Source organism: Boleophthalmus pectinirostris, unplaced genomic scaffold (assembly GCF_026225935.1).
Source record: "Boleophthalmus pectinirostris isolate CB_2022bp ecotype Guang Dong unplaced genomic scaffold, ASM2622593v1 HiC_scaffold_16, whole genome shotgun sequence".
NCBI classification, from domain to species: Eukaryota; Metazoa; Chordata; class Actinopteri; order Gobiiformes; family Gobiidae; genus Boleophthalmus; species Boleophthalmus pectinirostris.
Window position 1 is genome coordinate 13,427,193 of NW_026571095.1, and position 21,802 is coordinate 13,448,994.

A 21,802-nucleotide genomic window follows, 5' to 3' on the forward strand; every position below is an offset into this window, starting at 1 on the left:
TCTTAATACCAAAATGTATATTTATTTACTATTCATTTTCAGACATTCAGTATCAAACATAGCCCACCCCACATGACACAGCATGAATCAAAAAACAACACTACAAAATACTCATAAAAAACAATCAGACACGACTTCACAAAACTGTACAAAACTCAGTGAAAACAACAACTTTACATTCAATTGAACTCTCCAATGGATACTGTTCACAGCAGCAAGTGACATGGAGCAAGGTGAGGATGGGAGGGGCTCAGATGAGAAGGAAGTGAAAGGAGGAGACATGGAAACAAGAGAGCAAGGAATCAAAGATCAAGGGTAGGAAAGAATGGAGGTGAAACAGTAACATTGTAATATTCAGAATAAGGGATATAAAAAGGCAGATACTGCATTGGCCGTTGCATTATTTTTGGCAAGATGTGTCTGCCATGATAAGGTCTTATTTTTTTAATTAATGGTTACGGTAAAGGAGGTCAAACTACATTGACAAGAAACAACATGCAATTTGACCAGTTTTCACACATTACATTAGAACAATATTGACTGTAAGGATATTTTTTCTAAAGCGGACTTACCAGCAACAGACAAACCCAGTGATTCATCTCTACTGTTTCACAACATTGCAATGTATTTCATGTATTCATCACATACACATTTTGGCAAATCACCAAGGCACTGTCCCTAAAATCATGTTGATCCATAAACGTCTTAATAAAGAAAAGAATGCTCTACCTTTCCCTGATGACCGATCCAATTTGGCCAAATGTGATATCTATCTTTTTATAACTATGTCCAGAATCAACACACTCCAAGAGACAAAGATAGACAGCACATCACATCAAATATTCTTTCTCATCTTTCCCCTCTGCTTCTTCGTCCTGCTCCTCTTCCTCATCAAACGAGGCCACTCCAGAGGATGCCCGATCAGAAAAGAATCGCCGCCCAATTGGAGATCCACAGTGCCACATGCGAATCTCCTGGAACACGCTGCCTTCTTCATCATCCTCCTCCTCCTCTCCGGGCGACTCCGAGTGAGACGTGGAGTAGCAGGAGTCGAAACGGCTGCTCCGAGCTCGAGGTCTCCACTCGGGCTTCTGGTGGACACACACCTCGCTCTGGGGGTGGTCTCGTAACACAGTGGGCTGTTCCTCATTCTCCTCCTCTTCCTCCTGTATGAATGGGCTCAGGCTGTGGCCGGGCAAAGTGGGTGAGTCAGTGTGAGAGGCAGACCGGGCATACAGCAGGCTGCCATCGTCGCTACCACCCGCTCCTGGGTATGTGGTAGAGAGCTGGCCCTCCTCCGTGTCATGTGGGACAAGAGGACAGGCATTGGTGGCGTCTGAGAGAGGAGCATAAAGTCAGATCCCCTGCAGATGCAACGGTGGGGCAGATGGACAATGAGCAGTGTTACGTCAGTGATGAAAATGAGATGAAGGCACAGACGAAGGTGATGGCAGGTGACTTGTAATACCTGAACTTTGGCTGGTGAAGGTGTGACTCTGTCCATTAGAGGGCGCATCCTCATCGTTTGAGTCTTCCTCATCTTCATCATCGTCATCAACAGAAGCCCAGGCTCGCAGCTTGGCCTCAGCTATGGCAAACTGTTCAGCTACACCTGCAAAAAGCAAAATAGTATATTATAGTAAAAAGTATAGGAGCATTGAAGGGCCCATATTACGCTATTTTTATTTTTCTGATCTATGTTGTAAAGTTGTTTCCTCATTTAAAAAAAGTACTTGAGTTGTGTTTTGTTTCATTTACATATGTTTAACATGCAAACTTTGCATATTCAGTTTTTAGGCAGATTGTGATGTCATAAGGTAATACAGTAAGTGCTCCACTGTGGTTTTAAACTCCATACAGCGTCACTAGAATCATTTGGAATATTTCAGCCCTGGAATTGCTACTGAACTAAAGGTAAACACTACCACTTCAAGACATACTAAGGTGGAACAGAGCATTTTGAGCTTTGACAATATAGACAGAATAATAACAAAGGGTTACTCAAATATGTGTGAATGAAACAAAACACATTTCTGGGTATGTTTTTAACAGCATCATAATATGGCTTACAGCTCACAAGAATTGTGAGCTGTAAGCTATTTTGTGTAATATAGGGCCTTTAAGTAGAATAATCCTTATTTTTTGTACTGTGCACCAAAAGCCTGTTGATATATTTGTAACTACTGAAGCATTGGTGTTATGAACAGGAGGAATAGGTTTAAACGAAAGCCTGAAACGGAAACTTACATACTTCAAACTATTATTATGGTCAAGGTGAAAAAATATATTCCTCCAAACAGCGGAACAAACTGCTTTAGTGAGTAAAGACCAGCTGGAAAAACATCATCTTTTGTTCATCTATCAAGTTCTGATCTCTTGGAATTACCCCCCCCCCCCTTCTTTTCTTTCTTTCTGTCCTGCTCAGACCCAACCCATGTCACCACCTCCACAAAGGATGAGTCACAGCTGAACAACAGGAGCTGCCTTACCCTCACTGGGCAGTCAAGTGTTTTTGAGTCTGTCTAATAGGCCACCATCTGCGACCAAGGCAAGCCATCACCGCTAAGACAGCACAGCGATGGGCCCAAAAAGCTCTGACTCTGAGTAGTTCTAAGGATCACACCATGACAGAAGATGAGTCAAGAACTAAGTAAGAGGATTGGTGTCTGAGCAAATAAACAAACTGACAGTTAAGTGTGAAATGTTGAGATGACAGAAGACACACCTGCAGCGAAGCGGGCCTCCTTCTCTCCCTCGCTCAGGTGGCAGTAGGTGCTGAAGTGTGCGTGAGCGGCCGGTGGGGGGTCCGATGGTTTGGGCCAACCTTTCCACTCGATGAGGTGAGCAACTCGACCCTGGGCGAGTGAGGTAGGCTTAGTCACATGGTCCTTCACAGCCTGAGAGATGCCTGCAGAGGAGAGGAGAGGTAGACGAGAGCAGGAATTATACAGACACTTAAGATTAGAATTCAATTAATCTAATAATAATAATCATCATCATAATCCATTTGTTATGTTTTTGTGCATCTTTGTCCAATTTGATGATTATTCTTTGTAAAATAAAATAAAAATTAGCACCAATTATTCAAAAAGCAAATTAAGTTGCAAGTGCAGCCTCTAAAAACTAAACAACTAAAATACAATACCATTCAAGGAGGATCTGGCCAGTGCTGCAAACTCATGGATGCTCACGCCTTTTCTTGAGTCTGCTGAAGATTTTCCGGACTTGGGAATCATTTCACGCTCCTCAAATTTCACCTAAAAACAAGTGACATAAAAAATAACGACTTTTTATCTCGTGAATAGGCTGATATAACCGTCTGGACTCAACTAAACAGCAGTGAAATATGCACATAAGTATGTTATCTCCGTCCTACCTCCTCCCTCTGTCTCTCCCGTCTTTCTCGACTCCTGGACCTGAGTCTCATAGTTGAAGTGCATAGATGTTACACGAACGCTGCAGAGCACCGCGACTACAGACTGGAGCTTGCGCTGAGTGGTTTAACCCGAGCGGCAGACAAGCAAACAGCGATGTCCTAATTTACTGCACAGATGCTAAAGCCGGTTGGAGTGACAGGGGTTGAGGGAGGTGAGGGCAGCGGTGACGGTGTACATGTGAATGGGCAAACATATGGCCCGTGACCAGCTCGGCACAACGCAAATCCAACCAAGCCTGCTGCCCCTGAAAATCCTCCGCAAACCAGATTAAAAGTGATAGCGCCACCTAATCAGGAACATGTCCAAAAGTTAGTCTAGTCAAAGCGGATCTGAAGCCGCAGCTGACATGACGCAAAGTGAGTATGATTGATCTTAGCTTTTAAATAAAAAAATCTGAAAATGTGATTATCCAAGAGTGCACGTGCATGATTTGACAAATAATCCCTAACAGATTGGCCCAAAGCTGTTAACAAAAAGGGGACTCCTGCACTAAAAGGCTTAGAGGAGTCAGAAATGACAGTGATTCTCTGGTGCGACCTGTGAGCTGATGATAGCGTAGGCCTACAGACAGGTTCACCTGACAGAATGACATGGCGCGCTCCTCCGAGGACGCTTTAGCTCCAAAACACACTAGAGCGCGCAGCGCAAAAGTGTTTGGCACGAGTCTGCGCACGGCTCCCAACGGGATAGTGAGTCTCAAATAGTCATAATTCAGTTGTCAAGATGAGTTATTCGGATTTGTAAAAATTGAGCATCATTAACTTTAACCCGATGGCTGGTAGACTTGAATTTTAATTGACTCTGCACCACGTCTTGCCTTTTGACCTTAATTAGGCATACGTCATATGTCTTAAGTGACCTGTCAAGTCTCTGGGTCAAGCGGACGCATCGTGTAATTGATATCCCCGGACTATGAGCCTATACGCGCAAGACCAACAAGTAGCCTGACCACAGCCGCTGGCACACGCCACGAGTGTAGAGAGACAGGCCGCAGTGCTGCGTGGGCTTTAGAATTGAGTGGATATTGTGGCGGTTGTTTGAGCAACACGTCGCCGCATCATTGGTGCTTGCAGCAGGCCACAATAACACACACGAATAATCATGGCAGCGCGGAGACCTGATGCGGAGATCTCCGGCAGCTCGTGATCTATCTGCACATCAACAGGGCCAAACAGTGGCGCGTGCCCTTAACCCGACACTGCGATTATGAGGCATCTGCGGTACGTACCTGAAAGTCGGACCAAGCGGCTCATCATAAAGCGCTTAATATATCCGATCCTTTCAGCAGAAGCCTGTAGCACACCGCATTACAGCCACAGCATCACGGCGAGAGCGTCTCCAACTCCTGCATGTGGTCAGAGGCGCAGACGCACCATTTGTAGCTGCTAGGATATATGGGTTACATAGGCTGTCCAAATGTCTCCCAATTGCAAGCGTCATCAACGCAAGGCGGTGTCCCCTCCCACAGCCAAACAGAGGACTCCCTCAAAGCACCGCAGAGCGCTGAGAGGCAAGCATTTCAATGGAGAATAAAACAAGTAGAATTTCAGCAAAAACGACATGGCTCATCAAGAAGAAAATCTACTGGCCATTAAAACACAAAAGGTTTTAGAAAATAGGAGCCCTTTACCCCCCTTAGTTATCTCAAAGTGACACTGATGATATTGTAGGGGATAAAAGTGGTACATAAATGCTGAATGAGCTCGCTGTAATTGTCGCTTTCAGGGGATAGGAGCATAAATATAGTTAAGACTTTTGTCTTCGTAAAGAACGACTAGTGAAATACTATGCATTTTAAGAAGTCCTTTATTTGCAATGTCCCATTAACTCATCGTTCCAGTTTCAGATGCAAAGAAGCATTATTTTCTTAAATAAAGAAAGCAAAAAAAGTATTTACAAAAAAAATCCCAATAAAACTAATAATCAATGGATTATCTAAAGCACCTCTCTGCATCTGGACAACAATGCTTTCTGCGGAAAAGGATACACTGCAATTACATCGGCAATTTATTGTTTCTGAAAAATAAAACTAAAAAAATCTTTATATATTTACAGAAGTGTCCTGAAATAGTTTCTACCTCTAGTAGAAAAGGCTATCAGATCATTTCTGTTTTTAATGTATATATCTCATCAAGTCAATTTCTGTATGTTTCAAGTTTTAATGATTGGGTAAGTGTCTCTCCCACAGTTTCGATTCAGAAAAGGAAAAGACAGGTCAGTCACTACTGGGAGACCATGGCTTTGAGGAAGCATTAAGACCATCCTGTAGTACTCGCGTCAAAGTCATACTGTCATAGTGTCCTCTGTGAGGTCCATCAATAGGAAACAAGAGGAAAAAAATAGAACTGTTTGCTTAAAAACTCCATCTGTCAATTTAAGATTAGTTAGCAATGTACATTTTCCTGTCGACATTTCATCTGTATCATTATTATAAACACACTTCAGTCATGCTGCACACTAAATGATGGACAAAAAAAAAAAAAAGAGCTGTGTTTGGACTGAACACATTATGGCATGATCCCCACACCCCGAACTCCCCATGCCTGTTTTACACACAATGGTAGGGATGAGAATTATCTAGAACCATAAAAACAGCAGCTCGCCTGTGTGTTGTTGATTAAAAAAAAAAAAAAGTCTAGTAGTGATGTGGCATAATTCAAACCTAGTTACAAAGCATTCCTGCTGCAACAGTTTTCAAGTTTATTAGATGAGGACACTTGCTGCAACAAGCAGGTGGGACATAATGAGGGATCAGAGAGGAGAGAAGTGATAGTTTGAGTCCATCCCTCAAAGAAGAAAAGGGGAACACACATGTATCCTCATTGAGGACTGATAGTAATACGAGTCTTCTTCTGACAAAGCATCATGTCTCCTCACAACCACCTGCTGGGACAAGGCCAAAACAGCAGCGGCTTTATAGTCTTTAGTCTTTGTCCGACTCCTCTTCTGCCTCACGGAGCCAGGTGAAGAATGCTGTGACAGACTTCAAGGCCACACCTTTGCCCGTCTGCTCTGCTGGGTCTTTACTGGACTCCCATTTGTAAAAGGCCTCCTCTTTAATCACATCCTCATCATACAAGGCATCGAAGAACATGCGTAGCAGGTCTAGAGAAGAAGTTCAACATTGAATTCATATGTAAATGAAAAACAAACTTTAAGGGGCTGTACCATAGACTGTATTAAAAAAAAGGGGGGACTAAGCGAGTATGATATCACCCATAGCATTCAGCACCACTCAAATGAAGCTTGTGATGCTAACTGTTACAGGAGCGACTTTGGAGACAGGCTCTATATTATGAATAGGATTTCCTAGGGGCCACAATATTGTAATGTAAATCAATGGGAGCCAGGGTCAGTAAGAGCCACAAGACCCCGTATGCTCACTTCCTATTTGGAATGAAGCGTCTAGTGCAGGGATGTCAAACTGAGATTTACAGAGGGCCAAAATTTAAAACTGGAACTAAGTTGTGAGCCAAACCAAATACTTATTGTAAAATATTAACATCTGCATGTTTTCTCTTCTTTCGAGATATGTAATGTTAAACCTTTTCTTATTAACATAAATGTTTAATAATAGTTTTGCTTAAACATTGAATGCAGAACAAGCATAATATAAAATAAAAATTAAATTTGAAATAATGTCTCTATAGCCTATCTGTAGGCGGCGGTCCAGCTCTAATACATATTTGATATGATCTCGTGGGCCAAATATAATTATAATGCGGGCCAAATTTGGCCACCGGGCCCAAGTTTGACATGTCTGGTCTAGTGCATTAGCTATGTCCATTTATAAATAGCCTATGGGCTGTACACAATTTTTTTTCATGTAAAATGTTTTGTCCTAATACAGGTAAATATTATATAGTAAATATTAATATTGTCAAAGCAGGTCTTGAAACTGCTGTGTGCTGTCTAATTACCTCCACCAAGGAGGTTATGTTTTTGCCGGCATTTGTTTGTCTGTTTGCAACATAACTCAAAAAGTTATGGACCGATTTTGATGAAATTTTCAGGATTTGTTGGAAATCTGAAAAGGAAGAACTGATTTCATTTTGGGGGTGATCCGGAAGAAATTCTGGATTCTGGATCACTTTGAAATTTTAGTTAACATTGTGGTAAATGGGGCCAAAAATTTTGTTTCTCAATATCTCCGTTAATTATTGACCAAACCCCATGAAATTTGACTCAGGGATGGACAATGGGATCCTCTTATTCCAAAGGCTGATCCGGATCTGATCCAGAAGACTGAGTTTATCGCAATTTATATAAAAAATGGGGGTAGTCCTTGGCGGAGGTCTGCGCTCTCTGAGTGCTTTTCTAGTTATGAGTTAGTTATGTGTTTTCATCAGTAACAAACCAGGATGAAACAACGGTGTGCTGCTGCTGTTAACCAAGAAGTTAGGAATTCAAACCGCTTGAAATGAACTATTTCTGTTTTTAAAACTCTAACATCAGGTACAGTGTTTTAACTAAAACAATTTGGTAAACACTAAATCAAATAGTTTTCGATATTTGTTTCTTATAGATGTTTATTCCTACTTACTTGCAGGCTGTTCCATGTGTACCATTAGTGCTTGAAGGGCATAAAGGGCCTGCAGCTCTTTCTGTTCATCATAAAGATATCTCTGCAACAAGCTGGCTCTTTGACCAATCTGCTCTGCGTCCACTTTGTACGGGTTATCACCTATGAAAAGAGAATACCCACATTAAACTCATGCAAAAATTAAAAATCATTCCACTTGTGATTACTGCTTACAGATGATGGCAGACTGACAGACTGATGTCATCAATGCACGAATGAACAGGTTTGATGCGGTCTGCTGTTCGTCCAAATTGGCCTGTTTAAAAAAAAAAAAAAAAAAAAAAAAAAAAAAACTTGAATATTGAAGTTTTGGTCCATAAAAACACCAGAATGAGTCCAATTACACACCTCAATCCAGTCACGGATGCGCTGGTTGTCAGCTTTGTCCTGAAGGAGTCTTTCCAGTTGTTTGCTAAGCTCCTCTCCAGTGAAAACTTTTTTATTGCTGTCTTTTGATGCCACCTCTTCTCCTAAGGTATACTCCAGTTTCTAAAATACATCAAAAAATTTTAAACAATTCTATAATTTATAATTTAGTTTAACAAACCTGTAATACTACAAACCTGATCTGTTACAAATTTGTTAACATCTTCATCACTGGGCAGAAAGTCCTTCCAGTTCAACCCAGCTTCGGTCCACATAGCCCCAACTTTCTTGGGGGTCTAAAATTTTAAAAATAATTCCCTGTCATAGTTTACCAATGGAATTACAGAACTGTATATAAAACTGGTGTCACCTACCATTCCTTTACAAAGCATGTTTAAGATTTGTACCAGGAGCACACCTGCCTTCCCAAGAGGCACTAGAGGCTTTGAAATCTCCCTAAAATCAAATGAAAAAGTATACTCATTTTACATGTGACAAATTGGTGATGAGCTGATAAAAGACAAAATTGTACTTACCTGAAGAGCTGTCCCATAGAGAGCCCACCTTCGTGTAACATAGGGGTGATGAGCTCAGCCAGGTAAAGCCAGATGTGAGGTATATCTATTTCCATATCCTCTGCCACTTCTAAGATCTCATGCAGCCTACAGCATCATAGTTTCGTCATTTTAAAAATTATTAAATTACATACAATTCTAGGAAAGTGTCCCCCAAAGGAGCCCAAAGCTCACCCTTTGTAGTATTGCTGCGGAGGCAGATTCCCGGCCTTGATCAGCTGATGCAGCAGCAGTCCCATGTGCTCCCGGGCAATGGTGCTGCGTTCAAGTGTCGATTCCAAACCGACCCGTACAAAGACAAAAAGCAGGGAGGCACTGTTCAGCTCCGCAACGCACTGTAATGCTTCCTGCAAGACAGAGGGGGGAAAAAACACAATGGTGTGAGTTTATTTCATTATTTATTTGAGTACAATTATTGAAAGTTTTTTTAAGCTCCTCATTTACCTTCAAGTCATTAATATGGAGGTATTCTTCAATTATGGCATTTGACTTCTTCTCTAACTCTTCTTCAGACAAAGCAGGTTTAGATGGAGGTGGCGTTGGGGCACTTTCACGCTTAACTAATATGACAATTAAAATCCAGAATTAGGCTACTCTGATTAGACAGCCTCCCACAAAAATATTTTCCAAGTCAAAATAAATACAAAAATGCTAACCTGAATGTATGTCTTTACTTGAAGCACGATCTTTGCTGCCCCTGTCACGGCTCCCTTGGTCGCGGCTGCCTCGGTCGCGGCTACTCCTGTCGCGGCTGCCCCTGTCGCGGCTGCCCCTGTCGCGGCTGCCCCTGTCGCGGCTGCCCCTGTCGCGGCTGCCCCTGTCTCGATCGTCTGTCATGCTGGCCACACGACGAACAGAATCCACAGCACTGCGTCCCTCTCCTCCTCGGCTGCGCTCCTGGGATTCTCGACTGAAGCTTCTCTTTGTGATTTCAGGGCGGTTGCTCCTGTCACCATCACCTCCTTCCCTCCGATCAAAGCGGTCAAAACGATCTCTGTCACCAACCCCTCGTTCCCGACTGGAGCTTGACCTAAAAAAAATTTAAATTCAAATATTAATTAATGGTAAGCAAATGTGTTTGGCTCAAACTAGCTACTGAAAGCAATGAGGAGACACAGTAACACAATAACAATAATAGTCAATGTGAATACCTCTGAGGAACTCGGCGATCAGACTCTGATGAAGACCCGGACTGCAGGGCTGAGAAACGGTTCAGTGTGCTAGTGGCAGGACGACTTGAATCTAAACATAAGTGAAGACATGATTAATAAAAGTAATGTGGCTTTCTCAAACTCGCAATCTTTGTTTTATATTTTACCCTGTTCTCCACTGGATGGTTTAGTTCCACTTCCTCCACTGCAACCTTTTCCCCAGCTACCCCACATCCCTTTACCACCTGGAGCCAACAACTGATTGTTAAAGTCCATCGCACCAGGCTACAAAAAAAACAAGATATGTGCATATATGAGAAAAACAAAAAAAAACAATGTATAACCAAATCATATGCAAGTGTAGATGACAGGCTTCATGTTACCTTCGTGATTTTGCTCAGACGGGTGGTGTCAATAGGTCTGTTCTTGGAAATGGGGACAGTGTTCCATCCTTCATCCTGGGTTTGGCTGGTCCTGCCTCCCCCGGGAGTGTGAGGACCTCGGCCACCCATGCTCATTCTGCCTCCGCCCTCCTTCTTGGATAGAAGCTGCTGCTGGACCTTTATCTGCTCCCTGTGCTCCTCCAGCTCTGCCTCCTTGTGGATCTGGTCAATTGTTTTAGGTCCCTGGTCTGCTCTTCTAGGCACCCAGTTGCTCTACAGTGGAAAATGGTCACATTTTAATATAGCACTTTTCCACCTTCAAGGCTCTCAAAGCACTTTACAACAAGGAACCACTCAACCATTCATACGCACACATTCATACACCAGTGTAAGCAGACATTAGGGGCAAAATGAGTCAAGTGTCTTGCCCAAGGACATAACGGCAGCATTCATCTACATGAGCTGGAATCACACCAGGCACACCAGCTCAACCAATGAGGTTTATGTTGAGAGCGGGATTCGAGCCGCCAATCTTTGGATCAGTGGACAAATGCTCTACCATCTGAGCTACTGTCGCCCCACTTTTAAAGTTGCCAATGAGAAATGTGATCTACTACATCTCAAATCAAACAATCAATACCCTTCTGAGGTCCAAGACATCTTGCAGCATGAAACGAATTCTTGACGAGGTCTTTCTCTCCTTTATGATTTTGTCCATTTGGTTAAAATACTGGTCCATGCGGGGCTAGAAAAAATAACTTTAATGAAATGCAAGTTTAAATTTCAAAGTTCAAGGTTAAAGATGTAAATATGTTCTCTTTAGTTTCTAAATACCAAGATCACCGAGATTCATTGGCCCAGACAGGTGATGCAAAATTAATGGTCATTCCAACAGAGGTTGTTTATATGTTAAAAAGGTATTTATGTTCACATGTACCTTTGCCTTTTCAAAGTCCAGGTCTTTGCCGATTGTAGACAACAACCTGCATAGACACTCAAGAGATTCTTCATCGTGATTCTTCAATAGTTTTACAACACAGTCGTGCATAATGGCTTCTGTCAACATTTTCAGTTTGAAAAGCTCGCCAATGAACTTGATGTTTCCCAGTGATCGCCGTCGGGCCTTATCTCTGGCTTCCTCTAGCTCCGCTTTCAAACGATCACGTTCTTCACCCTGAGAAATGCAGGCAATTGTTATTAGAACCTTCCATGTTTCATTGAATACATTTTACAATTATTGAACCACTTACTTCTTTTGCAGCATCCAATTCTTTCTGTTTTTTCTCAAATATTTCATCATCATCTTGATCCTTTTCAAATTCCTTTTGACAGCGATTTAGCAGAAGTTTGCGAAAGTTTGCGGTAGCTCCTGGCTTTTCTGCAGTAGGGACTTTTAACTGTAGTGAATAAAAATACATAATTTAAGGTGATGGACATGGCCCAAGATGGTATTGAGTAAAAAGCCGACATATGATTTGACACATCATAGCTATCACTTAAGCATATCATTGACCATAAGTCAATAAATTTGTAAAATATAAGTTACATGTACAATAAATTGTGCAAAGGCTACTTAGGTCATGTCATTCTTCAAGAAAACAGTTCAAAGCGACTTACCCCCATGAGGCAACGACACATGTTGGCATAAGCTACAGAAAAGTTGGGCTCCATGATGGCTTTTTCAAAGATGAGATCAATGGCTCCTTTCAGTCTCTCCTCAGTGTCTATCGGCAGTTCTTGCACTTGCTTCGTCAGCTCTTGAAACTTCTGAGGGGTCAGTTTGTTGAGGATACTACGCAGTCTTTTCAACACCTCTTGAGTCTTGATTTGTTCAGCATCCTCCTCTTCAGCCTCGTCTCCACGGCCACGTGACATGGACTTTTTCAAAGATGGTTTCCAAGCTTTTTCAGCCTTGTTCAGCTGAATGTCCTCATTCATGCTACTAATGATTTTCCTAGGTTCCTTTCGCTGACCTTGCTGAGAACGCCGAGGTCCTGGAGGCTATTTAAAAAAAAAAAAAAAAATTAACTCACCATATTACATATTTTTACTTAAAGAATTTTCAATTATTACCGGGCCTCGTGGTCCTCCCACTGATCTGCTTCCTAAGTTACCCAAATATGAGGGAGTGAAATCAGTACCAACATTCACTAGTCGACCCGGGTCCGCAGGACGCAGTGGAGTCTTATTCACCTAAAGATGGACCAAAAAAAAAAAACTTTCAGATTTATGACAACCAAATAGACAGAAGTAGTTCAGTACACAAACTGCTTCTTCAGATCCTCAAACCCATCATAGATATTCAGTGGCCCAGACACGTGGCACAAAACAGAAGTCATCACTGAAGCAGGATACAGTTCAGAGGCCATTAACAGTCTACAACTGCTAAGTGATCTATGTCCATTCACAACTTAATCAGGGATGAAAAACACTAATGTAATATGATTATAGTAACATACCTTATCAAGAACAACATCACTGATGAGTGGCAGGCCTTCTGGTTTGTGCATACTGGCACTGCTGAACTGGAATCCCAGCAAAAACTCCCTATCGTACCGCTTCTTTGCTTCTGGATTAATGGGTTTCCATTGTTCTGAAAGAAAATAGACGTTTAGTCAAAACAAATAAAAGGATTCTGAGAAATACAATTTGGAATTTACCTTCTTTGTATTGATATTTCTGCTCTGTGGCCTCAGCTTTGCGTTTAATTTCATTCTGTTTGTCTTCTTTCTCCTCCCAAGTCTCTTCTACAACCTCAGCTGGAGTTTCAACTGGCACAGCTGGGGCAGTTTCAGCCTGAACAACCACAGGCTCAGGAAGGGGTTTGGTATCCTTCTGCTGGATGGAAAGAAAAGATTTTTAAATGGTGACCAATTTGTCCTTGTTTCACACCACAATTTTTATGTCTGTCAATTCATCACAAAGCCACACACCTCTGTAAAGGCATCTAGAATAGTCCCAAAGTCCTTCTTGTCAAGCTCTTTCATGCTCTTCTTTTTCTTTGTTTTTATAGCTGCTACATCTGTACCACATTAAAAACAGATTAGCTATGAAACAATTCACATTCTTCATTAAAGGAAAACACTACAACCTTGCATAGTGGACTCCTCTGTTGCAGAGGTAACAGGGGGAGGTGCAGCAGACTCGTTTTTCTCATTCTTCACCTCTTTTTCATCCTCTTCCTGCTCCTGGGTGGGCACTGCCATTTTTTCCACTAAGGAAGGTTCCTGAGATTGACCTATTTCAGACTGGTCAAGTGGTTTAGTGTCGGGCATTGCCAGTTCCTCGGACGTCTCAACCTCTTGTGGAAAGCCGTTGGGAAGAGGAGTCTCCGCCTTTTCAAATGTGGGTCTAACCTCTCCATCTGAACTGGCATCTCCATTCTGAGCCTGTAAAGCTGCAGATTCCAGTGTGGAGGCGGAGGGCTCGGGGACTTCAGTAACAGATGTAGTTTGTAGACTTACAGTCTCATCACTTGCTGCTTTTATAAGGGTTGCCTCTTCAACTGAGGGTCCCAGTGAAGTTTCAACCACTGGCTCATCAGGTTTAACCACTTCTGTCTTTTGTTCATTTTCTGGTGCCTTTTCAATAGGAGTAATTTGTGGTTCTTCATTTTTGACAGACATATCTTGTGCAGCTAATGATGCAGAGGGACCCACCGGTGCATCTACTGTATCACTAATGTCAGTTTGAACTTCCTGTGCCTCTTCAGAAGTAGAGGTCTCCACCTCTGGGGTGGGTGAAGGAGATGGCTGCTGATCCTTTATTGATAATGGCACATCTGGAGCTGGCGTAAGGTCTACAGATTGTGAAACTAAGTCCATTTCCTGCTTTGGCTCTTCAAGAACCTCAACATTTGTGGTAGCAGGAGGCGGTGAGGAGTCAGCACATGGAGGACCTTCAGCATTTTCATCTGCAGTTAAAAACATTTATTTATTTTTTTAAAACAAGTACTTAAACCTAAAACTAGAAAATAAAACCATATTCACCTCTTTGAGGTGGCATCACTTCTCCATTAGTTTGAGCGGGATTATCTGCCATGGCAGGCTAAAGCAAAATAAAAATAAAAAAAATTAAATAAAATCAGGGAAATAACTGCAAAAATTAATGGGGTGCACAACAATTCTGAGCGTATTTCATCACTGGTTCAGCATCTCTGAATAACTGCTCACCCCAACCCCTCGAGAGTAAATAGATTCTCACAGATCAGAGACTAAAACATTCACCATTAATCGTGTGGTATAAATGTGTAAATTACCAGTATTTGATTCTATTATCTGACCAAGAATGTAGTAAACCTTAAACCATTATTTGCTGATTAAAATCTCATTTCGCATATAACGGTCAATGAACATGTAAAAGACTTCATCTTTACCTGTGGAGGAGTTGGTGTGGAGGAGGAACGCCCACCTGCCATGATCTCCTCTGTAATGTCACGTCCTCCTTGGTTGGGGTCTCGTATTCTTATCTTCAACATAAAACAAGAAGGATTTTGTTCTTTAACATACCTAACATCAAAACGAAGTGTATGTGTCCATTTGCTCCCAGGTCATGTAGCACCAAGCCATGATAATAAAAAACTATTGTTAGATGAACGTAAAAAGGAATGTTCTGCATTCAACAGCCAATATTCATTTAGCTCATTCTCTTTTTTGACCTTAGAAAAGAGCAGTGAGTGCCTATTGTTGAGACACACTACCGGTTTGCGCTCCCTCTTTACTGGGCCTTGTGAAGGGGGCGGGGCTTGTTGAGGTGGTGGAGCTTGTTGCTGTTGCTGAGCTGGGTTGACGATGATTGGCGACTGGACAGATGGGGCGTACTGTGGCTGCGCTGAATAGTATGCTCCAGCTGCGAAAATAAAAATAAAACCTTACTAAACAACACAAATACAGTTTATGTCAAATTACTAAAATAAAATTAAGTCTATGTGCAAAGGTATTCAATCAGTTGTTCGGATATAAACTTACAAGCAATTATGAAAACTAGGGCTGTGACTGGAGTGGGCAACGGAAGTGGTCTTACCCACCAATACAACATCATGAGCCTGGACTGAGTGAATATAGTAAAATCTGGAGACTGTCCATAAAAAAATGTTGTGTACTTCAAATGTAACAACATATTTGATTGGGACTGATACCACAAAGTTCTTGAGTCAAGTATATGGATAACTTTGAGAGAGTACCCCATTGCAGCTGCTGACAACACAAGCGCACAGTCACACGCCACTACTCACCAGGGTAGCGCTGGGAGGTGAGAGGAGCACCGTGGAGAGAGAGACGGCCATTCTCTCGGGCAGCGCCTCTCCCCCCACCACCCCGCCTCTCCCTCGCAGCAAGAGGGGGCTCTGAACCACGCAGCACAAGAGAAAAGGGAGTGAGGGACGGGAGAGGCAGGAAAGAAGCAGAGGGGGCAGGAAAAGACAGATGCAGAATGAGTTAATGAGAAGATCTAGGGGAGGCAGGGGGTTAAAATCGGCCCATGAAATGTCAAAACTACATAATGTATTCTTCATTGGCGTCCTCATTTCAGACAATTGGCAACTCAAGATAAACTTATTAGAGTCACACTTTGAATCAATAAGAATGATGAATGCATTTCATGGAACCGTAAAGGTAGTTTCAAGTGAAAACTAGAAAGAACACAAGCCGAAGCACTTGAGCCAGACCGCACGCAGTTCACTACAGTTATTTTGACCAAAAACAGAGGGACAACACCTCAAGCAAAACCATGACCTGCTCCGTTTTCTGATAAAACTGCAAACCTGAAATGAAGGTTTTTGGACAATTGTATTTTTGAGTTGTAGATTTTGTTACTTGTTCATGAATATAAAAGATAAAAAGCCATTTGATGATGATTATTATGAGAGTATTTGTACTTCTCATGGTTAATATAAAGTCATGGTTGTGCCTGATTGTTAGAGAGCAGAGAAATACGTACCAAAACCTGGGTATTCTGCAGGACTAGTTCCTGGATAGAAACCAGCCGTTCCACTTGTCACAGGGTACTGCTGAGTGGTTGTCATGTATGGGGTCCGATACTGAAAACCAAAGGGACGTGTAGAAAATGATTACAATTATGAAGTGGCAAGAATCTTGTGCAGTGTTTGAATCAAATCACAATCAAAATGCACACCATAACCGCTCACTGTAGTACTGGTTGACTTGTATTAATGCACCAAATAAGCTAAATGCCAATGTGTAATTACACAGCTCTACAATACTCTGTATAAAAGGACTCTTGTAGTGCACGTGATATCAACAATGGTCCGTAGGAGGAAGTTAAGACACTCGGGTGAAGTCTGCAGATTGTGTGAAGGAAAACTGAGGTGTGGTAATAAAAAGGGTCAACCCACCTGCCCAGGGGGAATAAAGTAGCCTTGGGGGGATCCAGCAAATGGGATCTGCTGCTGGGGTATCATCATCATTTGGGAGCCGGGGGGATAGACATGAGGCGCTACAGGTCGTGGGCCACTGCTCGGCTGTACCCTCGGAGCACTGGTGGGCATAGCTGGCCGGTTTGGATAGTAACCCTGAAGGACACACAATAGAGGGACAAAACACAAGAAATTAGAACTATGATGATGATGACTGCTACTGCATAGTGTAGAGTAGTGTTGATTTAGGGTTGATTCAGTACCATAATTTTGGATCTAATCAGATCCTCACGGATCCAACGCTTAATAAATAATAAGTCTTTATAGTGCTGATGTCAAATTCTCTGCAAGAGCCAATATGAGCCAATACTAATATCTGAAAAAAAGGTGGATCAGTATTGGACCAACCCTAGTTTATTTCAATACCTGAGACACTGGTATCAATATTAAATAACAATTCTGACTAAATATACTGTCTTTATTCCCTGAAGTTAAATCGATTATTTTAATAAAGGATTTTCCAATGTGACCAAAAGAATATTTGTAAAATGTAGGGTTTTTTAACCCTACATTTAAAAAAAAAAATATTAGAAAGAATTTTACAAAGGTTTCCGTTTAAAAACATTGGAATAGTTAAATAGCCATTGTGACCAGAACATATAAGACACAATTGACTATAAATGCATTTGTTACAAATTACAAAGTTAACACTCTACTGTACGTGGTCAGTGAGATTAGAAAGATGGACCAGATCAACAACAGCTATAGTAACAGACGAGCAGAACACCGTTCAACCTGATGGTAAGCACCAACGTGAACTCTCCATGGCATGTTCAGTGCTTGAGTTAAATAGTACTGCATGAACTGTACTCAAGAGATAGAGTCTGTACTCCTTAAAAAGAGAATCTAAAAAGAACTTTTACCTGTAGTGCTCTGTATCCACCCTTCAGCCGCAAAACACATGAGCAGAGAGCAAGAGAAGGAATGAGAATTGGGTGAAAATGGAGACAAGAGACATTGTGGAAAGCGAGGTTCATTAAGTTTGTAAAGAAGAAAAGTAGTATTTCAGTACTGAAACCTATAAAGGGTTGTTTTTGCATCTTTGTAATGAATCTCCTAAACTCCTGCAGGTGGTAGTTTCAATGTAGCATGCATCATCAACAAGATCGAACAGTATTTCATAATCAGAAATATCAAATCCAGTTTTGCTGACAAGTTCAGAATGCTGACTAAACAAAGTAGTAACTCACAGATGACTTCATGATAATCTACTAATTTCTAAATCACAACTAAACTAATATATTGGCATGCGACTTTATGTGAAGCTAAACGGATAGTTAAAAACACTTAGGGTTGTTAGTACCTGTTGGTGTAAAGTGCGGGGCCCTGCAGCAAACTGGTAGGACAGCAAAAAGAAAGGCAGAATTTAAGATTTAAGTTTAAGAAGATAGTTGGCCTAAGCCATTAAGAGGCCATGTAAAAGTGTGGGGGAAGTTTTCACGCATGACAAAACCCAACATGGTCAAAGAAACAACCAGGCCATGTACAATACCTGTCTAGGTTGAGGTGTGGAGTTCATTTGTGGAGGGGCAAAAACGAGAGGTGTTGGTTGTCCAGGACCGTAGGCAGCCTAAAGGAATAAGAGTTGAATTAAAGCCGCGCGCGGCGATGGTGGCCCTCGCCCCGGCGCGGCGAGGGCCAATAATAATAAACAAACAAACGTAAGAAACAGACGAAAAACAATACCAATGCTAATCATGGAAAATCTAGTTCTATCACTGCTCCGAATTTCGTGACTGTACGACAAAATATGCCTCTCAGCCTCCCATTCATTTCAAAATTTTCAAATTTCTAGGGGGCGCTGTTGAGTGGGGGGGGCTTTGGGCATTGTCGCGATGCCCATTTTATGAAATTTTTCACCGGGCCGATCGATTTGATACCCGGTTTGGGGACTTTTCGTCGATGTTTAGGCCCTCAAAATCGCGATCGTTTGCAAGGAAAAATAATAATAAAAGAGCGGAAGAAACCGAGCGAAAACAATACCCCTCGTCAGAAATTCGGATATATGATAGAACTCTAGGAGACAAGCGAAAAAGTCAATCATTCTGCACCCCTATGACGAACAGGAAGTCGGCCATATTGGATCAAACATTCGCCGCCGTTTTGACTTGGGTGTCTACAAAAAGATTCAAGTCCCCGGGGTTTGGTCCAAATGAGCTCAGATTTGACATGTCACATCTACAGACATAAACTCACAGAAGTTGCCAGAGGGCCAAATATTACACTTGACAGAACATACTTTGATTACTGGCATGATTAACAACCTTTTTTGACTGGCCTGCTACGTTTTAGGTCAGGAAGGTAAAGAGGTTTACCCATGGATTTCTATAAGGGACTTTGTTTATTAGGGCAGTTAGGTTGGTGTGTGTATTACGTCATTAATGATCAAACATTAAAATATTAGTTGGAAAATAACAGTTTGATAAAGTCACATAAATTAAATGATAAAGTCTGTGTCAATTTTTTTTCCAAGTTAGGACAAAAATTAACTTTGTAAAGGACACAGTTAATAGAAGGGAACACTCTTCACCCGTGTCCTCCCTCTCTTCTGGTGCGACAGTCCCTCCTACGTATGTACTGTCCAGTGCTGCTGCTGTGAGTGGTCAGGGTGTGACAGCCTGCGGTGCTGCGCACTGCTGCATTGAAGGAAAACAGACAAATGCTGCTTCTATTGTGAGTGTAGCTCATGATTTTCTTGCTTTTACATTGAACAGCCTCTCTCTGTGCATTCCAGGAGGTCACTCCATGTGTCAAAAGTCAAATGATGGGCTGTAATATTTAAAGGTCATAATCCTTTTTAATTTACAATTTAACAGAATGTGCAAACGTATTAAGAAATTAAAAGAGCATCAATTGTGGGGGCATAGTAAAATATTTATATTGTTCCCATTAAAATAGATAAAAGGCATGAGAAACTTCAGAGAGGCTCACCTGTGTCAGTCCTGGGGAAGGGGCAGGGTTTGGGACAGAAGAAGGTCCCGTTATAGGCTGTGGCGGTTTGTTCATTTCACGTTCTTGTGTGGCTCTGCATTAGGGTGGCTTTCTGTTGCCAGCCGGTCTAAAAAAAAATTTTAAGACAATAAATTTATGAAACATCAACCGTCTTGCAAGACATGTAGTAACACTGACAATGAGGCTGTGGTCTAATGTGCTTATGATTACACATGGCATTCATACAATATCAAATCACTTGATATTTCCAAGTTTATCAAATTATTTTGTATTTGAGGAAAGTGGCTAAAATATTACCTGAAAATTTACATGCAAGACTAAACCTAACAATGTGCAATGAGCAGATGATTTAAAAGGCAAACATTGCTCCAGACCAGTCTGTGACTGTAACTGTTTGGGACCACAACTATGTAATTGGAGGAATTAAGAAAATGGATACCTGGGGTCAAAGGTCATTTGACATGTTATCCGAGACTACAAGAAATACTAGACTTTTATTCTACAGTAACAATTCCTACACACATAGGGAGTAAAAAATATTTTTTTATTTTTTTACTAACATTACATGCATACGTGTCATGTAGTGTACACCTGCTGCCAAGAGAACTACGATATGCATTAGCTGCTAACGCAATGCCATGCTTGTTTTATACAGAGCATCAACCCATGTGCGACCCAGACTAAAATGGCAGTAATTAGTAAAACCGATACAGGCATAATCAAATCAAATAGGATTGATGTAGAAACATATTTGTGTTCATTACAGTGCAATAAAATACAATTATCTAGGCCTGCTGCTAGCCAGTAAGTACTTCTTAGCAAATGTTGCGTGCCCCACCGGTCACTGGTCTAGCCTTTGCTGCTCATAAATAGTCACGTTATATATATATATATATATATATATGCATATATGTATATTTTTTTCAGATATGGAAAGAGAAAAGGGAGCATTTGTTGTATCGCTTCAATATTATCACAATGAAGCAATTGTTCGTTAAGGTTAGCAACTTAGCACTGGTGGGTTTTAAGAAGAATACAGGCCATTTGAACTTTACAGGAAATTGAAAGTGATTAGGATTTCAGTGAGGGGAACATCTAAAAGTAAGCATTGTTTTAAAGAGATATGGCTTACTTTTACTAGACATTATAACTGAAAGAGCAACATGTAGTTCTCTACCCATATGTACCCGGGTAGCACCTAGTACCCACATTAGATAGCTAGCCAAAATATTAAATCGCCCTGCCTCGTTTTGGTACATTTACGAACACTACTGCAGTTGTGAGTAGATTACAATTACATGTTGTTTTTATCAGTGTTCATGTTATTGTTGAATTGGCACCGTAGGTTATGTGAGGATTGACAGCCGGTTAGGCCTGATCGGCTAATGCTAACTGTGCCTTTGAGATAATGTCGCCAGCCTCGGTTTGGCTAGCAACTGAAGTGAATTTTTCTTACCGGGAATGAGTAACTCTTGTGTTGTTTGATAGAAATTCAGGTACCAGGGCTTCAGTAATCAGTGTCTTCTGTTTACGGTAGTATTCCTTTTCTTCAGAAAACAGTAATCTTCCCTTGGTTACTGACTTAGCGTGCTAGGCTAACCGGCAGATGGATGAATGCCACTTCTGTCACTGCAGTTTAAATCCCCGGGATGCAAAAGTGACAGTGTTAAAAATTGAGAAATACAATACTTTGGGAACACTATTGACTACTCCAGTGGCCCCGAAACAACCCCCTGGACTGGAGGTCCATGATCAAGGCGTCGATGGTTACGGATTGCCGGTAAGGTGTGTACTCAGTGCCTTTGAGGACACTCACAGCGAGGCCATAGCGCTGAATGTGCGGAGCCGGTAGCCTCCGAGCAGCCGCATGGGGAACTTCCGGGAAAATTAAAATGATGATATTGTTACTTCAGTCATGTGGTA

The 21,802-nt window shown here is 41.6% G+C and overlaps 2 protein-coding genes and 2 non-coding genes across 5 annotated transcripts; all 4 read right to left on the reverse strand.

The window, feature by feature from the left end:
- Positions 1-71: 71 nt before the first annotated feature.
- On the reverse strand, positions 72-5,152 carry fam131aa (family with sequence similarity 131 member Aa). 2 transcript variants are annotated; one of them, XM_055151582.1, is made up of 5 exons: positions 4,666-5,152; positions 3,146-3,257; positions 2,726-2,908; positions 1,469-1,612; positions 72-1,336 (listed from the first exon to the last, which is right to left on the reverse strand). In XM_055151582.1, the coding sequence occupies exons 2-5, from the start codon at positions 3,234-3,236 to the stop codon at positions 831-833; spliced, it is 924 nt and encodes a 307-aa protein (XP_055007557.1). In that variant the 5' UTR covers positions 3,237-3,257; positions 4,666-5,152; the 3' UTR covers positions 72-830. The 2 variants fall into 2 exon arrangements, with proteins under 2 accessions (XP_055007557.1, XP_020779597.2); XM_020923938.2 differs by lacking the exon at positions 4,666-5,152 and adding an exon at positions 3,377-3,564.
- A 73-nt stretch (positions 5,153-5,225) lies between these two features.
- Positions 5,226-21,750, reverse strand: eif4g1a (eukaryotic translation initiation factor 4 gamma, 1a). Its single transcript, XM_055151581.1, has 30 exons — positions 21,336-21,750; positions 19,859-19,985; positions 18,420-18,497; positions 16,847-17,023; positions 16,432-16,531; positions 15,194-15,342; positions 14,870-14,962; positions 14,484-14,541; positions 13,586-14,407; positions 13,428-13,516; positions 13,155-13,332; positions 12,954-13,087; positions 12,568-12,687; positions 12,112-12,495; positions 11,745-11,891; positions 11,432-11,668; positions 11,135-11,239; positions 10,495-10,767; positions 10,279-10,396; positions 10,112-10,202; positions 9,617-9,990; positions 9,405-9,520; positions 9,135-9,307; positions 8,922-9,047; positions 8,760-8,841; positions 8,583-8,681; positions 8,368-8,508; positions 8,194-8,275; positions 7,981-8,121; positions 5,226-6,542 (listed from the first exon to the last, which is right to left on the reverse strand). Exons 2-30 carry the CDS (start codon positions 19,931-19,933, stop codon positions 6,361-6,363), a joined length of 4,944 nt encoding a protein of 1,647 aa, XP_055007556.1. The 5' UTR covers positions 19,934-19,985; positions 21,336-21,750; the 3' UTR covers positions 5,226-6,360.
- LOC129408499 (small nucleolar RNA SNORD66) lies at positions 11,310-11,391 on the reverse strand. Its single transcript, XR_008631985.1, has one exon. It is a non-coding gene; the product is annotated as a small nucleolar RNA SNORD66 (small nucleolar RNA).
- Positions 12,765-12,841, reverse strand: LOC129408496 (small nucleolar RNA SNORD66). The gene has a single exon (XR_008631982.1). It is a non-coding gene; the product is annotated as a small nucleolar RNA SNORD66 (small nucleolar RNA).
- Positions 21,751-21,802: the final 52 nt, after the last annotated feature.